Below are 19,715 nucleotides of genomic sequence, written 5' to 3'. Positions count from 1 at the left end.
AATTATATCATGGCATTTTCTCACTCCCTGAGCTTCTTGTTGTGATCATCTAAGATAGCTAAGTTTAAACTAGACCACATATTTCTAAGAGAATTGCAGTTTCACTGTTGACTGCAGTGTTGTTCTTCCCTTGAATCCTCTTTGACATCCAACTCATGGACACATTTGGAAAACAGCCCTTCCCGGCTTTTAAAAGACCTGATTACATGCAGCACTTGGTAATGGGTCTCTGCCTTCCCAATTGATTGGATTCAGCCTCAGAATGGCTGTTACAATGCTGGGAAACAAAACACTCATTTATATAAGATGCTTTAGCCTTTAGATGACAGACACTAGGCAGAGATGAACTGTTACATCTCACAGAAGACTTTTTTCATAAAGAGCAGACCTCATGACGTGTCAGTGTTGAAAGACTAATACAAGCTACATTTAGAAAAGACATTTTCAGGAGGAAAAGCAGCATTACAACACTGCCTTTTTCTGTGCTACGCCCTTCCACTATTTTGTTTACAACAGCTTATTTCCCCGTCTTTCTTCAAGGATCTTGACCTGCTCATTTCCATGTGAGATGTTGCAGTGAGATGATCTTCCTTGGCTTTGTGGATGGTACATCTAGCCAAGTGTCTCCTTTCTGAATTGCTCTAGCTCAATACAAGCAGCTTCGCTGGACAGGAGTTGGTCTGAGGTTTTGAGGGAGGTACACACACACAAACAACAAATGCATCAGCCTGTTGTGAATACGACAAAACTCTATAACAAAAAAGGTCAATGAACTCTACAGAAACACTATAGTGCATTACAGAGCATCACTGCACTAACGCAAGTTTCCCTTGTCTTCTTTATCGGGGATATAATAGAATCATAGAATAGTTTGGGTTGGAAGGGACCTTCAAAGGTCATCTATGGTGTGTTATAGGTCTAGGACTTGGGTCAAAGGAGTTAGACTGAAGAAGTATAAAGGAACACTGGAGTGACTGATAATTCTCCCACCCCACCCATCACAACTGGCATGGGAATACATTGCGACGCAAACAACCTGCCTGAGTCTCATTGCCCCAAACATGGGAACCCCCAACATGAGACCTGAGCTGTCCCTCCCCGTGTATGACCTCTCCTGTACATGCAAGTGACCCTTGTGCAGACCCTGTGTTCCACCATTGTACCCTTGAACTCTGCAGCTTCCTGCACTGCAGAAAATTTGTGGCAGGGCACCAAGGCATATTTAAGTCAGCTTAAAGACCTATTTAAGACATCATATGTAACCCTGGGCAATGCTGTAGCTCCTGGCATTATTTATGAAGGTAGGACAGTGCCTCCAGCCCAGTTTCCAGTGCCTTAGGCAAAAGCCTGGGCTTAGATTCACCTCAATCAATCATGAAACCTGGAGGCCTCAAAATCCCCTTTAAAGTACTTTGGTTCTTTTACCTGAGGTACCACAGCTGCTGCAGGAGAAAGAGATTTACACAGGGATTTCTACAGGAGACTTCAACAGAAGATAGGCAAAAACTCATTTTCTCAGTGACAGATTTATCCAGCACTTTCCTTTTACATTGCTCAGAAGACACAACCTATCTGAAGGACTGGTTGCTGAATGAGTCATGCTGAATTTGCCCACAGCAACAGCTGGTCCTTGCCCCAGCCTGGTCAAGGAGGCTTCATTAATCTAATTTAAAAGCTTTATATAGATCCCACTCATGATCTTGTTGCTGAGGCATACCTGGAAGACAGGGTAGCACCAAGCAAGCACCACCTGCTGAAATTAGGATCTTCAGAAATGGGGACGTGCCTAACCCTACATCTTCATAATTACAGTGCCATTTTAGACACTCATGTCATTATCATAACTAAATTTGGGAGTCTCTAACTTGAGCCAGTTCTCAGATCACGTGCCTAAATCAGACTGAATTCCATGCCAGCTCTTTTTTTTTTGAGATGTCCACCTCAGCCAAGGTATAATGTTATCTGTAATGAAGATGCAATAACCAAATAATTGCTCTGCTTGTAAGATTACATGGTGTGATTAATTCCCCATCTCACTATCTTGTCACATTCATACAACTGACAAATTCATGACTGTTTTATCCTCTAAATACTGTATAGCATTTTCCACAGCTCTGCTTTGTCCATTAATCTCTGTGCATGTTGCATGGAGATTTCAGGATGGACTTAGTTTCCAAATGCATGTTTTTGCTTTTCGTTGAGTACTTCTCTCTGTATTTTTATCTTTTTTTTGTATGAGGTTGATTACTCTGTGAGACAAAACATTTTAATGGGAAGAGTGGCTATACTGCACTGGCGGAGGTATTATTGCCTCTGTTAAGAAAGGAAAGGTGAGGATATTCAATGAGCTTTGCCCTAGGAAGATGTTTCTCAAGCCAACATTGTTTACTGGAAACAAAATTTCTCTTGACCACGGAAGTGGGGATTTTTGTTCCAACTAGAGTGTAGAGTAACATTGTTTTACAGGTCACCTTCACAGAGTAGTGACCATTGATCCTAGCTTGGACCTTTCCTGAGGAGGTGGCTAAGATACAATATTGTCTCTTTATAGTTCCAGGCTATTTCTTGCCTCATTCCCACGCTCAAGGCTATTGGCTTTTACAGATTATCTTTTCACTACTTAGTTGGCTTTGACAGAAGGGTAGAAAAACATGCCATAGTCCCGCAAGAGAAACTGCAGTAAAGACAATCCCAGAAGTTGACTTGGCAAACTGAAAATGTGAATATCAATTTATTATCTCAGCCTTCTGCTACTGTGCCTGGTCTTCTACAGAGACAATCTGGCTACACAGGGTAATGGCTTGAGCCTACGGAGGCCTGTGGCAAAGCCCCTGCTGACTTCAACAGGGCTTCTTGCTGGAAGCCTAATTTGCAGAAATTCGGCATGGTGTCAATGGCAATTGTCGACAGAAATAAAAACGCTTCTTACTGGGAAATTCTATTCCTCTGAAAATGAGCACTTAGATCAAATCAATTTGCTGAGCCTCAAAAAAAAAATTAAAAACAAAAAAAGAAAAGAAAAAGTGTTAACTTACCCTTAGCACACTCAACCTTTTGTGTAACAATGGAAAAAAAAAAAACAAATTAAAAACAAACAAACAGGAATGCCTGGAAAAAAAGCCATCACTTTCATTTCTTCCCTTAGTTTAATTGCAGTTGTAGACTAGATTCACAGATTAACAATAAAAAAGCCTCACAAGATTTATGCCCTACCATGAACGAGAATTGAGGACTATACAAACAAGAAATCTCCTAAATCAATTGGGTGCCTTTGACTCCTTCCTTCCCTCTCATGGAGTCTGACAAGCAAGTAATTTTAAATGATGAATTGCTCTACTAATGAGTGTCTCTGCAAATTTTCATGGAAGTTGTATGGAAATTTTGGGTGTTGAGGACTCAACACTATCTATGAATAAATAAATTTGACTAAAGAAATTATTATAGTTCCTCTTGATAGAAACAAATCAGCTTACTGTTGAGGCACGTAGCCTTCAGTTTGTGAGGCCCTAAGTTGTCAAGCTCAAAGCCTTGGTTAAAGCAATTTCTCTCTATCAGGAACTACAACAAAGAAAAGGTCTTCATGGGATTAATAAACTTATGTCTTGATGATGGACCCTTCAGCTCCTACTGGATTCATCTGTAAGTTGTCCCTACAAAAAGTACATCAGGTGGATCAATGTAACTGAATTCATGGTCACCATTTATCCCAGGCAAAAGGGATAAGAGGCCTCAAACACACATTGTTCCTATTAACATGCTGCTCTGCATCAATGGTGCCCCAGAAACATTATGCAAGAGTGCTCTTAAGCCTTAGCAATAGCAAATTAATTCAATTTATCTTGACCTGCCTTCCTCTAGGTCACAATACATTTTCATGCTCCCATCATTGCCTAAGAATACTTACTGCATGTCAGCTGTCACCAGGCAATTTATTAAGCCATTATAACCTGGATTTGTGTCTGTGCTTGTTGATTTGTTACCGCTTTCATAAAGCAGAAGTGGCATTTCTAGACTGATGAGCTGCGCTGTACACCCATACACATGCACACACACACTGCTTCAACAAGCTACATCTTGCCTTGCTCCCATCAAGACTGTAGAAGGATGAAGACATTAGGAGGAAGATATTGGCCCCAATCTCCATTTCTCTTACCTGTGCCACCAATTATGCCAAGGCTGGGCCACCACTGAACCTGGATTTCTCTGGTTAGAGTATCATTTCTCTAGCAATAGCTCAATCCAAATGGACCCCAAAGCCCCAGGAGATAACCTCAGCCTTTCTTTGTGCTTTCACCTCTTTAATGGGGTCTGAAAGCCAGCGGAAAATGGCAAAGCATTTAAAAGTCTGTCTTAGCTAATGTGCAAGTTACATGAGACAACCTCTATTTTATGTTCTTGCAAGACAGCAAAGCACGCAGGGTCAGATCCTGCACCTGCAGAAACCTTGCAAACTCTATTAAAATAAGTGGACCTGTAAATGTTTACACCAACAAAAAAATGTGGTGCACACGACTGCACTTTATGCCTTGTCCACTTCCCACGCAGGCTTCCTCAAATACAACGCTATCTGTCAAACTCAGTAGGAAGCTCTTGTGTCTGCTTTTCCTCACATAAGAAGCAAGTTTAAGCCCCATGACTGTGATTCTTGAGGCTATTTAAGCATTTTGCTTCCACTGATTTTAACAAGGGTTATGTAACTGTCAGTCTTTGAGGGATTCAGCCTTCCTATTTTGTCTCTTAGGAGTACTCATTTGATTTTCGGGGGCAGTCTTGTGAGCATTTCTAAGCTGGTGATTAGCTCTAGCTGGTCTAGCCTCTGCGTCAGATGACTCAGAGTTGAGTTTAGACGTAAAAATAGAATTAGCTTGGTAAATGGGGTAACTGTCCCTATTTTGTGCTCATCAATTGCAGAACGCTGTCACTTCTGAACACATCTTCAGTAATAAAGCAAGTCAACCACAAGGCAGCAAATAAAGGGAGAAGGTGATCAGAGTTTTAATAATGCCCTTCCCTGTACTTATCACATTTTCTCTTATTATTGGCAATACTGAATTTCTTTAAGGTGCCAGCCTGTGACTGGGGGCACTGATGTGTCAGGCATTATAGGGTCACTTATGCAAGGAAAGTTCCTGCTCCAGAGGTCTTCTGCTGTCTAACTTTCTGCCCTCACTCCTGGGTTATTTCCAGGAGCAAAGGAGAAGGCAAGAGGGTAACACATCCAAGCAAAACTGTTTAAAACCATGTTAGAGCTCGGTCTCCATGGTCTAGACCCTCAAGGGTTGCCTGATATGAGCAGTCCAAGGAGCAGAAAAGGCATAAACCAGAATCTGATACTTTCTCCTTGAAGGGATGGATCACTTCATCCATCCTTTGTGGGCCTGGCCTGTGGCCAACTGTCAGGGAGGGAGCCCAGCAAGAGCTCCCATCAGCTCTCCTTCTATTGCTTCCTGTCAATTCTATTGTGGGATCTGATGGTCAACACCTTTTTCGCTTCTAAGTAAGGATGCCCATGTTGGCCAACTTATAGCTGAAATTCAGCCTCTTTCAGCTGCTTCTCCCATCTGAGAAGCATTCTCTCAGATGCTTCTCTACATCGGAGTGCTTAAAGCCTAGATTGACAAATACACTTACATATATGCCTATTTCTAAGCAATTTAAACCAACAGGATGATTCAACTGCACATAATTACAGGCATACTGTATGACTGAAGGCATGACAAAGAGAGAGAATGTGACTTTTGTCTACTGATGCCTGTTGGTACCTTGGCCAATATGCTGTGTATGTATGTGGCCATCAGACTCCTCTATGTTTCTACCCTTCTAGAAAGTTCAAGGTCATTGCATTGCTTTGTTTCCCACTGGAAAATCCCACATTGGGCTTTTGGAGGGCCAGACTTCTCTGAAGGTCAGTCAACATGTTTCTACTCAAGCCAAGGGATCGCCATTGTGCCTATGAACAGGTCTAGTTGATTTGGGCACCTGGGGAGAGGAGAAAATGTGATGGTCATTTGTAAAGCTACTGCTGCTGAGTTTCCTTGGTGCAGGACAAAGGGTCTGGGCCACCTTGCGCAGGTCTTGGGATCAACTCACAGTTTCTGGCCCATAAAAACTGGTTGGATTTTTCACCCAAGCAGCAAGACTTTGCTTTCCCCCAATTTTGAGTTTATCAAGAAAGAAGGAGCAAGGAATTCAAGGAACCTATAGTTATACACATCATGTGTATTTTGCCTTCATTGACCCTGAAATGCTTACTGTTACATTCTTGGGCTCTGTGTCCCGTAGACATACTCAATAAACTTAATTTTTCAGGGAGTTCATGTTGAACTCAGTGATAATCCAAAACCATTTGAGTTTAAAATGTCATAGAGTTAACACTGTAACTGAGGTTTCCCACACTAGGTAAAATGAAGTAAAAACGCTGTTGCAGCAAAGCTTATGAACAAGTTTTTTTCCATTATATACACATCTACATGTAGTGGAGTTCCTACTTGGTTGGAGCATTGACACATTTGCTGGTGGAGAGTTTAAAAACCTTTTGTGTGTCTAGGGAATAAAACATGATTTTAAGTCTCCTTACTGCAACAGGTAATACTGAATTCAGGAATTTGGTCTCTTCATCAGAAATGTTGAGAGAAGTCTCTGCTCATTCAGATTTTTTAAGCCCTGAATCTATTCTGGGAGCACAGTGCCTTTATCTTTTTTTCCTTAAAGGAAATAAGTGCAGTACTTTCTCTTCTAATAAAACACTGTTATTGCTTTGGTTCTGCCCTCTTCTAAAACAACATGGTGGTGACAGTATTCAGTAAATTGTACTGTTTGTTCAAATCTCTCCTCAGGCTGAAGAAGCTCAAGACCATTTCTAGCCATTATACACAAAACCTTCAGTAAATTGTGTATTAGACCTCTGGTATATGATCTAGTACCCGAGTATCCCAAGTCAAACTTTATCCTGCAAGTTCAAAGCACAAGCAAACCAATTATTTAACCTAACTTAAGCCAACTTAACCCAACCAAAACCCACATAAACACAATGGATTTTATAATTATTTCTGCAAATAGATGAATATTTAGGAGAGGCATTTTGATTGCATTTCATGTAGGTATTTTTTTCCCTATGACCTAAAGCGTTGTCCAAAATGTTGGGTCAAGGCAGGCATAGATTTCACAAGGGTTATGCTCAGCCTAGTGCAGTGGAGACAGATTTGTTCCACATATTTTTTATAACCCTTGTATATCATCCAGCCTTTCTGTCTGAGCTGGCATTTAACATGAAAAGCCTCTTAATGGGAAGAAACGCACACAATGGTGGTACCACTGGTCTGCTTGAAAGCACACTGGTTTCCAGGAACTCTGGATTCTGCAGGACAAAATCTCGTATTCATACATGGAAGCGTTTCTGGATGGACAGTTGGAGCAAACACTTCTCACATGGCAAACTCCCGCAGGGGTGAGAGATCAGTTCAACCTCCACAGCTCATTGAGTTCTTGGCTCTTCTGCCAATTAGCATTAGTTATTTGTGGCAGTGGACACCAAGGAATTGTTTATTCCAGTTTATGTGTCATTCGAATCACTCATGGACCTTCACAGTAAAAGCCCGTTGTTAAATAATACAGATCTCAGTGAACCACGGAGGGGAAAAAGAAACAGTCACTGCAATGAGAACAAGTTATTGGGGAAAAGCTGGGACTGGGCTACTCTTTGGTATCAGCTGAGAGGTGCTCGAGCAGAAAGGTCATTATACCAGCAAGGAAAGGACTTGGTGTGAGGATACAGAACAACCACAAGGCAAAGAAAAAATTGTGTGGATGGAATAAAAAAGATAATATTTTTCTAGCTCTGTATGACATTAAAAAAAACAGGTCCAGAAGGGATCTGCTGGACTGCTGTGCCCAGTCCCCTGCTATTAGCAGCAAGCAGCTCATCTACTGTTCTGAATTTATTATGGAGGGTTCCACATCTCTTTATTTTGCTGATTTCAATTTCCTGCCTAAATTTATTCATAACTAGTGTCCTCTTACGTCAATATGGCTTTAGGTAAATAGCTTTTCTTCCTCCTTAATGTTTGCTCCAGCTGATAACGCTGGGTTTGAAAGTGAAAAAAAAATATCCCAACTCCTTTATTCCCCTCATTTATCATCCCAGTGGGGAAATTTCCCAGTTACAGACAGCTAGCGTGGGATACAGATCCAGATGAAAAACAGACAGTGATGTCTACACATATATTTCCTGACTAAACTCCTGCTAAGAACTGGACAATCAGTGGAGCCCAGAGAGCCATCCAAGTGCAGGTAAACAGCTCTACAAACTCCAATGAGTATATTAATTAGAGCCTGACTAACTATGGTTGGACTTTACACATGTAGCTCATGTATAGGTACTTAACCCGTAGATACCTGAAGTTAGTCATGTGAAACTGGATCTTACTCACACCCTTACTGAGGGGAAAGGTTTTATTGAATCCCTGAACTCAGGACTGCAAGTCTCCTTTGACCAGGATATCCAAGAAATTAATATCCTACTGGGAGATGGACACGGGATTGACTGAAGCACCAAATTTTTGTAGAGCCCCAGTTGTGGGTTTGGCCTCAGAAGGGACCAGATGTCTATTAACCCTGCTAATCTATTTTATGCCTTTTCCATGTCAATTAATCTGCAGCAATCATGTTTATGCTTCTTTCAGACAAGAAAAAAATAAAATTGAAATTTTCCCAAAGTACTGTCTCACACGCATTTGCAAGGTAATTTTTGGTGTATTGTTTAACAGAGTAAGGCGGAAACTTCGATATGCATGTGTACTTACCGAACTCACAAAGCATTGTTCGGTTTCTCCACTTTCAAATAGGATGACATCTTTTATGAAGACTGCGATAGCTCTCATTATGAAGGACATGAAGAGGTGCATGTGAATATAATTTCGAGTACAGTGTAGTTTTCTGTTGGGAAGAGAAGAAACAACATTTCTGAATAGCAAGGCTTCTCAAAAGCATTATTTTTCTATTTACATGTTTCTTCTGCCAAGACATAGACTTGGAATTAAACATTAGAAACCCAGAGATAGATTGTGTTCTGATATAAATCACTGCAAATCCACTTAGGGCTTTTAAAATCCACAGATCATGTGGCAATCCATACATCTGCAGCAGTGTTGCTGCTCTTCCAGTCCTCAGGAAAAAAGGTCAAAATACAGAATGACAGAAAGTAGGGCCATCATACTGCTCTCCAATGGAAAATAAATGTTTTTGACTGAGCAAACTGTGCTCATCACAAAGGCCTCTTTTCTACAGAATGTTTGTACCACAATAATTATTTTCAAAGTTTAAATGTGTCTTCAGAAAGAGAAATAAATTCTTATCAGCTGCTGTCAAAATTAACACATATTACAGGCTTTCTGGATCAATATGAACTACATTTTCACTTAAAAATGACTAATTATTAATGATATTGATAACAACACAAGGGTTTTTCTCTCCCTTGCACACTAATATTTTGAAGATGAATTCTGATCAAGTAGGTCTTTTTCTCAAGTGAGACTTCACATCAGCTAAAATGAAAGGCCTAATACTCTGCAAATGGGTACTTGGTACAGTCATCAGAACCACAACAGACCTCACTCAGCAACAGGATCAAATTACCACCTCTTAATGAGTCACTGTGCATTGGCAGAGTATATGCTCTTAATCTCTGACGATGGCAAGATAATGTGACCGAGCTGAGTCCTCTGTACTTGCAGGCGAAGGCAAGTCAAATTATGCTGTTTCCCACAAATGAAGAGCATGAACCCTGACAATTGCACCAGTTTGGCTGGCACCTTGTACCTCGTTGGGATGATGAGAAAATTTGCACGTGTGTCTGATTCACTCTTCCTTTGTGAGAGGAGTGAAGACAGCACATGTGTTGAGAAGCGCAAAGATCTCAAAGGTGAGGCCAGTCTTGATATAAGTGTGGGAGTTACCCTAGAACGTAGACTGCTACCTATAGGTTTCCTTGGGAGTGATGTCTGGACCAGACTGTCATAAATTGGACAACCATATAATGCATTTTAGGGAAGCCATTGGAGAGTGGCATGAGATGGAAACACATCCAGAAGGTTTTTCCATCTCACAGAGGTCGTCTTTTCTTGTTCTCTCCATACATGAACAACATTATAATAAGAGATCACCTTATATGCAAACTTCTTAATTGTAGGCACCCACATTTAGATGCCTGAATCTATTATAAACAATGGACACTAAGGGTTAGTTAATTTGCTGCAATCTAGGCATCTAATGCAATTTGGTATACTTTAGAGTATCTGCCCTTCAGGCTCTGAGTCTCCTGAAGGTCCCACATCATATCTGCTACCCGTGTGTGCATCTCAGAGGCTCCAGCATAACTGAGAGGGCTCTGGGTGTCTATGTCTTGCCATACAGCTATAGTAGGAAGCATTTCTGAAATAGACTTTGAGAGACAGTTTTGGGATGTGATTCACTTGTCCCATTTTGAATACCCACTTTAGTAGAAATGCATCATTCCATAGTATCCATATACACCATACTGACTAGGTTCCTGTGGACTATATCAAAGTTGTTGGATTAATGGTCTCTAATGCAGAGATCCAGCAAGTAACACGCTACACTTAGTGAGATGAATCCCACCTAAATGGTTGGATTTGGGTTATAACTCCCATACAAAGACCACAAACCACATATCAGAAAACAGTGGGCCTGAAAGATGGAAGAACTTTCCTCCCTTGTCCAACTGAGACTTTACAGAAGTCTTTTGCATCCATTTGTAACACTCATAACCTATACCAAACAGCCACTGTGTCCTTTGAGCCATCCCCTTACCTATGTTCCTGGTTCTTACCTGAAGAGACATAAAATGATCATGGCAGCTGTGAGAGCGATGAGCGATAGGGTATGTCCGATGGTGTAGCCGGTCTTGACTGTGCCATAGAATGCTGTTTGCTAATGTGAAGGAAAGAAACAAAAGAGGTCTTTCAGAGAGCTGCCAACATGCATTCCTAAATAGAACCATAGAATCACAGAATCATCCAGCGAAACCTGGACAGGCTGGAGAGTTGAGCGGGGAAAAATGTAATGAAATATAACAAGGGAAAGTGTAGAGTCTTGAATCTGGGCAGGAATAATCCCAGGTTCCAGTATAAGTTGGGGAATGACCTATTAGAGAACAGTGTAGGGGAAAGGGACCTGGGGGTCCTGGGGACAGCAGGATGACCATGAGCCAGCACTGGGCCCTTGTGGCCAGGAAGCCAATGGTACCTGGGGTGGGTTAGAAGGGGGTGGTCAGTAGGTCAGAGAGGTTCTCCTGCCCCTCTACTCTGCCCTGGGGAGACCACACCTGGAATATTGTGTCCAGTTGTGGCCCCTCAGTTCCAGCAGGACAGGGAACTGCTGGAGAGAGTCCAGCGCAGCCACCAAGATGCTGAAGGGAGTGGAGCATCTCCCGTGTGAGGAAAGGCTGAGGGAGCTGGGGCTCTGGAGCCGGACAAGAGGAGACTGAGGGGTGACTCATTCATGGGGATCAATATGGAAAGGGGGAGTGTCAGAAGGATGGAGCCAGGTTCTTCTCAGTGACAACCAATGGTAGGACAAGGGGCAGTGGGTACAAGCTGGAACACAAGAGCTTCCATTTAAACATGAGAAGAAACTTCTTCCTGGTGAGGGTGGCAGAGTCTGGCCCAGGCTGCCTAGGGAGGTTGTGGAGTCTCCTTCTGTGCAGACATTCCAACCCACCTGGACACCTTCCTGTGTAACCTCATCTGGGTGTTCCTGCTCCATGGGGGGATTGCACTGGATGAGCTTTCCATGTCCCTTCCAATCTCTGACACTCTGTGATTCTGTGTGATTCTGTGAATGTCCTGGGTTGGAAGGGACCCACAAGGATCATGGAGTACAACTCCTGTCCCTGCACAGGACACCCCACAGTTCACACCGTGTGTCTGAGGACGTTGTCCAGTCTCTTCTTGAACACTGTCAGGTTGGCCCTGTGACACCTCCCTGGGGAGCCTGTTCCAGTGTCCAGCACCCTCTGGGTGAAGAACCTTTTCCTCATGTCCAACCTGACCATTGGGTTTTGTCACTGGTCACCAGAGAGAAGAGATCAGCACCTGCCCTTCCTTCACCCCTTGTGAGGAAGCTGTAACTGTGATGACATTAATACACCATCACTGAGCTTTTACCGACTTTCTTGGTGAAGTAAGGAAATAATCCTATTCCATTCTCTTAAAAAATCTCCAGTTCCATCACCATTTTAAGTCGCATCCAGTAGAATACAGGACTCAAGTACCACCAGTGTGAATAAGAAGACTGTGTCTGGTTTCAGTGGAGCTTGGATCTCTCCAAAACCAGGTTGCAGGTTACACAAGGGAAAAGTTCATGCAGGGAGGACTCTGATTTGACACTTACAGGCATAGCTACATGGTTATAATCTTGTGGAACAAGAGTGACTAATGTTGAGTAAAACAGGGCACTGACACATCCGCTCTGAGGTGGCGAGTATGATGAGCTTGATCTTATTAAAGAACTTCGACGATAGAACTGGTCTGGAAATGCAATTGTTTTTGTGCGAGCCAGATATTGTGTTTCAGCAAGTAAAAACTTCAAACGTTCTCAATGAAATCACAGATATGTTAATTAAGAAACATATGTTAAATTGGAAATTAGTTTATGGCTTTTCTGTGGTAGTACACTGAAGAAACCTCTGAGCATGGAGCACCACAGGACTTAAATCCAACAAGTAATCTCAGTATAAATAAAATGAGGAAGTAAAGCAACAAAACTCCAGTTCTCCTAAGGCTCTCCAGTAATACTCTAAATCAATGTTATTTTGATTATCAGCTCAGAAAAAGGAAAAAACATCAGTCGGTATTTGGACATTTGTTTTATCAATGAAAAATCCAAGATTTTATGAGAATCTAACTCAGTTTGTGGAAAATCTTATTTTTCCAACCCTTGATTGACCCACCTCTACCCTCCTTGCCATCATTTTCTATTAAATACAAACCAAACCAGAATAAAGAACAAATGAAAACTGCAAAGAGCAGTTTAGACAGAAAACACTTTCTAACAATGGTGAGAGTTGACATTTTTGTATGGTATTTTCATAGGCCTTGACAAGTACTAGGTACTTTACAGAACCAGTGAGGCTGAGATGAGCAGTAATCCTCTAGCATTTGCACAAGCCAGCTTGGAGAGTGTTAAAATAGACCTTTCAGAGAGTGCAAAGTTTACGCTGGTCATGTCTATATTTCTCCTTAGACCTCAGATCTCAGAGATGGCTAAAAGCAGGGTGTCTTTAACGTCACGTTGAATAAATCCACGTCACCAAGATTTTTGGTTCAGTAGTACTGAATACGTAATTTGTAGCAATTTATCTACCTGGTCTCACTCATATGATGCCACGAGGATGCTATGATGATGGAGCCAACCAGTATAATGTGGTCATACCAAAGCCTGGCTCATCTGCACTGCCTGGAGGGACTCGCACTACTGTAAGGAACAGTGGACGTTCTACCTTTCTACCCTACCATCCTGCAGATCCCACCCAAAGTTAACTATCGTCTTGTTTCCAGTCTTGTCTGAGTTTGGGCTCAGGCCTCTGTCCCCAAAGCAGCTGAGACTTTTCCAACAAAAGCAGTCAACTTTCTTAGTGTTGATGATGTCCTCCTTTCATTATCTGGTTTCTTTCCTGGTAGCACCAGAGCAGAAACATTCCAGGAAAGACCTGACCAGCAGAAGGAGGGAGATTGTTGTAGGGGAGTGAGTTGGAGGAAAAGGTTGTCCCATGCTATATTGAAGAGAGCAGAGAAACAAGGGAAAGGAAATTAGGAGATATCATAGGAGATGTTAGTAGTGGGGTGGTTGATGTAAACTGTAAAACATGACAAGGTAGGGCCTTTTGCTTCTAAAGTTATTCAGGGGAGCAAGTTATGTTATTCAACAAGCAATTTCCTGCCCTTATATTTTATGATGACCAATCCTTGCTGTACACAGCGAGATGGCTCTGCATTAAGCTGAGCATTATATTATGTGGGGTCATTTCTACTCTGGAAACAGCACAAAATGACTTCTCACTCTTCATTTGCACTTGCTAATGGCAATCACTTCCTATTTTACAGATCTCAAAACAGAGAATTTCACCTAAGATAACAAATGGAATTGGAATTTCACTCAGCACTCAGATTACTAAAATATTCTCATTAGAAAAAACAGGAATTTAGAGAAATGAAGGCAATGCATGCCAGGATGCCTGGGTTCTAGTTCTAGACCTAGACTGATTTACAAAATGAAATGAGACAATTTCCTCAACTTCTCTCTTGTAAAAGTCTCTGTTTAGTTTCACAGGAATGTGATAAGAACAATTAGTTAAGGTAGACGCTAAACTAAGATTAACCTCTCTCTTGTAAAAGTCTCTGTTTAGTTTCACAGGAACGTGATAAGAACAATTAGTTAAGGTAGATGGTAAACTAAGATTAACTGAGAATTAACTTCCTTGGTTTCCGTTCAGCAACTTCTAGATTTGTCCCTTGGTAACTGAGATCATTATGTGAAACATTTAGATTTGTAAGAGAAAAACAACAGAAATACTGATATCAAGTCTTTCAGTAGCCTTGCACCCAGTCATGCTTTGGGATCACATCACCTAGCCTAAACTCAGCTGGGCTCCCTCTGGAGTAAATGCAAAGAGGTCCCTTGGGAGAGAAATGTGAGGTGAACTGACCAGTGGAGATGTCTACTTCACCATCTTCAGACAGAGCCTATGGGGACACTTAGGGTGGCCTCTCTCTGACCAGACAGAGCTGTGCAAGACATATGACAATGGGAGAGCAAAACAATCCCCCCCATTTTCATGTGGTTTTTAAAGGTCAAGTTGGAGAATCATTATCCCTGCAAAGATCGTAAGCGCACTGCCTTGGTGCCTACATCATCTGCTTCTTAGGGACAATTCACAACTAAAATCTTACACACAGCCCTCATTTCTTTTTCATACTTTTCTTGTTTCTGACTTGAGACCAGTAGGCGTTAAAAGTGCATGAGGTGTTTTAAGCATGGAAGCTTATCAGCCTGTTCTCAACCTCATGTCCCATACAACCTGCTGTTCTTTTTTTTCTGTTCCCTTTACTTCTTCCTGCCCAAACTGACAGCCAATTTAGGAACAACAACAATCTATTCTTCTTTACAGGCTAGTACTTCATGTTCACCCCCCTCAGCCACCTTTCACATAAATTAGACTTAAACAGCATGACGAAACTGCGGAAATCAAGAGAAAATAATTAAGAAAGAATTAAAAGAGCACAATACGTGTTTTCTTGGTAACGCAGCACTCTGGCAATGCTGCAATCCATTGGGTCGCCAAAGCATGTCCCAGGAATTCCCAAATCCCCTTTGCAGCTGGAACACAAACGGAGCTCTCAATGGAGGACCTTCCCAGTGCAGACCAGTAACAAAGGCTTTTACAACGTGCAACTGGTGCCATGCAACTGGACCTGAGGAATGGGATGCTCGAGGATGTGAAGCGGTGGCTGATCTTGAGGGCAGACTCAAGATCTCTTCACTAGGCCCCCTCAAATTCTTTGTGCAACCTTCCCTTTATTATTTTCTGTGTTCTTTCCCTCCTAAGGCTGTCTCAATTCTGTTCAGATTCTCTGTTAACTCTTTGAGTGCATTGGTAATGTGTGACAAGGACCTCTCACTGTACATATTTATTAATTATTGAGATTCCTATGGCCAGCCTTGACAAACACTGACATATGTCATACAGGAGAAAAAAAGCATAGGCAAGGCATAGGTTTAATATAAACATATAGTTGCGGTGAAATATAATTCTTTTCAAGCATAAGATTTTTCTTGTTGAATATGAGACAGCTGCAGGTGACTGGTTTAGATTAGATGTTGAACTTCTGGTTAAGTGAGGTGAATTTCACTTCCAACAACTTTTGTTATCCTCTTTGGACTTTACCCTTCATGCCTCAGCATGTAGCAAACCAATAACAAACTTCTTCCTGTGTAATGACAATACTCTATAAAGCTAATTATAACAAGGTCAGTATCTACAGACAGTATCCCAGAAAGCTTGTGGATTACTTCACAAAATTTGGTTACATTGCATGAAAATTTGTGCGTTCCCTGCAGTTTTATTGATTTTTAGCTGATTGTGATAAGCAGAGAACTGCTGATGGCAAGTGAGTTTTGCCCTTTTATCCCTTTTTGATCATTTGATACTTATGTTGGCCTAGAAATGCCAGAATCACCATATCTACTTAAGGCTAAATTTAAAAGTGGAGGGCTTGTTTCAAAGTTCAGCATGGAAAATCAAGCACCTGAGGTTGTGTGTGGGCATCACACAGACACTGACCTGATCTTCTGATCTCCTGCCACCCCCCCCTGCAAATCAAAGGGGGGAATCATCTCTTTGATCAGATACTTAATCTCTGCTTCTAGGGATCACCAAGAAGATTCTTCCTTCTTGAGGAATCAGAGTGGGAATGGAAAAAAAAATCAGGCATGGGAAGATCATGTGGTTCTGATATTGATCCCTGGTAATTCTTGATGTCTACCCATCCAGGTTTACAAACCTCTTCCCCCGGGGTGCTGTTGGAATCATATCCACAAGCTACAGTGTATGGCGCAGGGTACACATCCGTCCAGCCCTGGCTTGTACAATTTCTGGTCACGTTCCCTGGAAGAGAAAAGGATACTTCAAAAAGAAACGTTCAGCTTTTGGTTAAACAAATGTCTGCCTTTTGTTGATTAAAATGCCAGAGCACATTTCTTGTAACACTTAGAGTAAAATCCTCATACTTCTTCTCTGTTACGAAGTGTTTATATTACACAGAACACATAAAAGGGAGGGACAAATTGGGTCGCAAAGTTCAGACCTTAAAAACAAGTACATTTCAATATTGAGTTGCCCAGAAAACAACTCTTCTAATGGTATCATAATGCCAGTTGTACCCAGACCTTTGGTTGTTGGCACAGCACCAATATTGTTTGAGAGTGTTATTGCCACTTTACCTTTGTTCCTGGAAAAACTTTCATCTAAACAAAGCAGTGAAGTATTTATGTCTTTCACTTCAGTTGCGAGAAGCCAAGCCAGGAATAGATAAAGCGCTCATTTCACGTTATGCAGGTAAGGTCGGAGGTCTGGGAAAAGAATGCGGTTCTCAAAACCCCAACCTCGTCTACAAGCAGAGCCCTGATCAAATATGATTCCTGGGAAATCTACTGCACTCTCATTTGAGAAACAAACTCTTTGAAATTTGGCTGTGAAAGGAGAAAAACCAGATATTGACAACATGTATTGCCTGTTTTAACATGTATAGTCAAAGGCAGGAAGATTAAATGGACTCATAAGCAAGCTAAGTGCCTAGGGCCTCCAACAGCCTGAAAAGAGCCTTAGTTAACATAAGAACTTCTCTCTCCTTCAGCCAAAAGTGACAAAAATGTAAAGTTCACATGCCTCATTGGTACTCTCCATTCAGGATTGTCCAGTGTACACCAAGAAAAGCACTTCTTGCTTTGCAAAATACCTCCGCCTCCTGCCCCACATGGACCTCAAACCCACTTTCCATAACAGAAGGTAATTAGCTATTTGGACATCTCTGGTTTGGATGAATATTAGAAATAATTTATTGTTCAAAGTTGGCCTATGAAATGCACGTTGTCCTTAAAATTATTTCAGTGGCAGCCAGTCGGCTTGTTGTTGGTAGGAACTCACTTCTCTGTTGAATCAACCTTCTCTGAGCAGAGGTAAGGACATTATTTGTTGTCAGAAGGCCAAGATACCAAATTTAATCTTCTCCTTTCTTTTCTAAAGTGACTGCAAGATCAATGTGACTGTAACAGGGATTCTAGTTACTAGGAGGGGTCCTGTTTGGCTAAGGGGTACATAGACATTAATCAAGCAACAGAAGGAGATACCAGCAATCTGACTGGGATACACATTACCCTAAAAGGTTCATAGTCTGAAAGGCCAAGATAGATGTTTGTTAGGCAAAAATAACAAAGAAGAAATACATCCAACAGCACATTGCAAATTCTCCTCTCACCCACTCTGACCACTGGTCCCCACCCTGTCCATCTCACACGAACCACATAGTTGTGGCATTCCTTTTGTGTCATTTATCACATAAAACTGCCTGCCACCACCGACTAGAAAGCTGGTACAACAAACTAGAATGAACAAACAACAGTCAAAACTTGTTCTTAAATGAAGAATTACATCAGTGAAACTCAAGAGATTTGCAAACATTTCAAACAATGGGGTTCTTTACGCACAGGAATAATAAAACTTCTGCAAACAGGAGCAAATCTGTTATGTAGCTATGAGTAATGAAAATATCCAAGCATCACCTCCAGAAATTTCTGACAAATGAGTCATTTGAACATCTTCCGAACCTTAGTCCTGTCATGCACTGAAATCAGCAGCAGTCCATCCCCTGGCTTAATTCACTTCTAGAATCCCTGTGACAGGTGGATTTTGACACTAAAACTTGCCCCTGTAATTTCTCTTTACAGCAGAACTAAACTCCATGCAGGCTTTGGTGCCTTTGTTCATTTTATCAGCTGCTTCAAAACAAGAACTTTAGCATCATCTTTTGGGTTCCTGTTCCCAAGTTTCTTCTGCATGGTCATTGTTTGCATTTCTTTTTGCCAGAGTTCATATCGGGATCATAAGAGATCTTGTGCAAACAAATCAAGGACATGACTGTTCAGTACTTTTTTTTCTTTTTTTTTGAGGTGTTATGTAATTTCTGTTATTTCTTCTTCATTACAATGGATCCCATTATCTGAACTTTTCTGCTTCCTATTTCCTGCTCAAAACTCCTCTTCTCTGTTTGGGAATGCCTTTAGTTTTCATGGTGGTTTCGATTCTTTGCTTCGTATTCTCAGTGAACTAAGGGCTGCTTGTTTAAGCTTAATTTCATCCTATTTCTTCACTTTAAGTGCACTTCCTCAGAATTCTTTGACTCTTTGTAATTCTTCTCGTTGCTCTCAGGAGTACTTCCAGAAGTTGTCTTAATGCTTTAGCAGATGTGGAAACTAAGGTAGGGGGAAGTACAATAACACAGCATCACTGGGATTAAAAAATAATAATACAAATGTCCCAGATTTTAGGGAAATTCACTTCCAAGGTAAGTTTTTCTACCACCATTTGCTGCACATGTGACATTTTGATGTGCAAGTTTACACATGTAGTGCAATACAATGAACCTTTCTAATAACTTCCATGTTCTGTACTAGATGTCTGGGAAGTGCAAAAAGTACAAGGGTAGATAATACAGAAAATACACAATTTTTGCTCAACTGATAGCAAACAACATTTCTAATTACTATGACTTATCAGATTACTTTCCATAGTGAAAACAAACATACAATTTGGAAAAGTGCCTCCCAAGCTTTTAGTTCTTACTCTGAGGTTTACAGGCAGCAGACTTTCAACTGGAGTATTAAACTGAGATTTTTGTGTTACAAGGTCAAATCTCAGCTCTGCCATAGATCTCTAGTGAAACTGCAGCCAGTTATTGTGATGTCCCTGGGTCTCAGTTTCTCCATTTATAGCGGGACTTTGGTAATAAAGTCTGGTCTTCTGTCAATAGAAAGAAAAAGTATTCAATGCACCAGCTGTTTTCCAGAACCGTTTCCCATTAACTTGTATTTCTCACTACTGCATGTAACACAAATTCTCCCCAGAATGATGCACTAAGGAAGTA

At 41.3% G+C, this 19,715-nt stretch overlaps 1 protein-coding gene across 1 annotated transcript in view; it reads right to left on the bottom strand.

The window, feature by feature from the left end:
* The window catches only part of LOC308038104 (vasoactive intestinal polypeptide receptor), a gene marked incomplete at its 3' end in the record, with an annotated part of 117,581 nt that overhangs the window by 21,670 nt on the left and 76,196 nt on the right, over nucleotides 1–19,715 (bottom strand). The window contains exons 4-6 of the mRNA XM_080340383.1: nucleotides 16,578–16,681; nucleotides 10,847–10,947; nucleotides 8,802–8,934 (exon numbers count right to left, since the gene is read on the bottom strand). Coding sequence (XP_080196509.1) covers nucleotides 8,802–8,934; nucleotides 10,847–10,947; nucleotides 16,578–16,681 — 338 coding nt within the window. The remainder of the gene's footprint in view (nucleotides 1–8,801; nucleotides 8,935–10,846; nucleotides 10,948–16,577; nucleotides 16,682–19,715) is intronic.

Source organism: Nesoenas mayeri (assembly GCF_963082525.1).
Source record: "Nesoenas mayeri genome assembly, chromosome: 2".
NCBI lineage: Eukaryota > Metazoa > Chordata > Aves > Columbiformes > Columbidae > Nesoenas > Nesoenas mayeri.
This window is presented reverse-complemented; position numbering and strand designations above follow the sequence as displayed.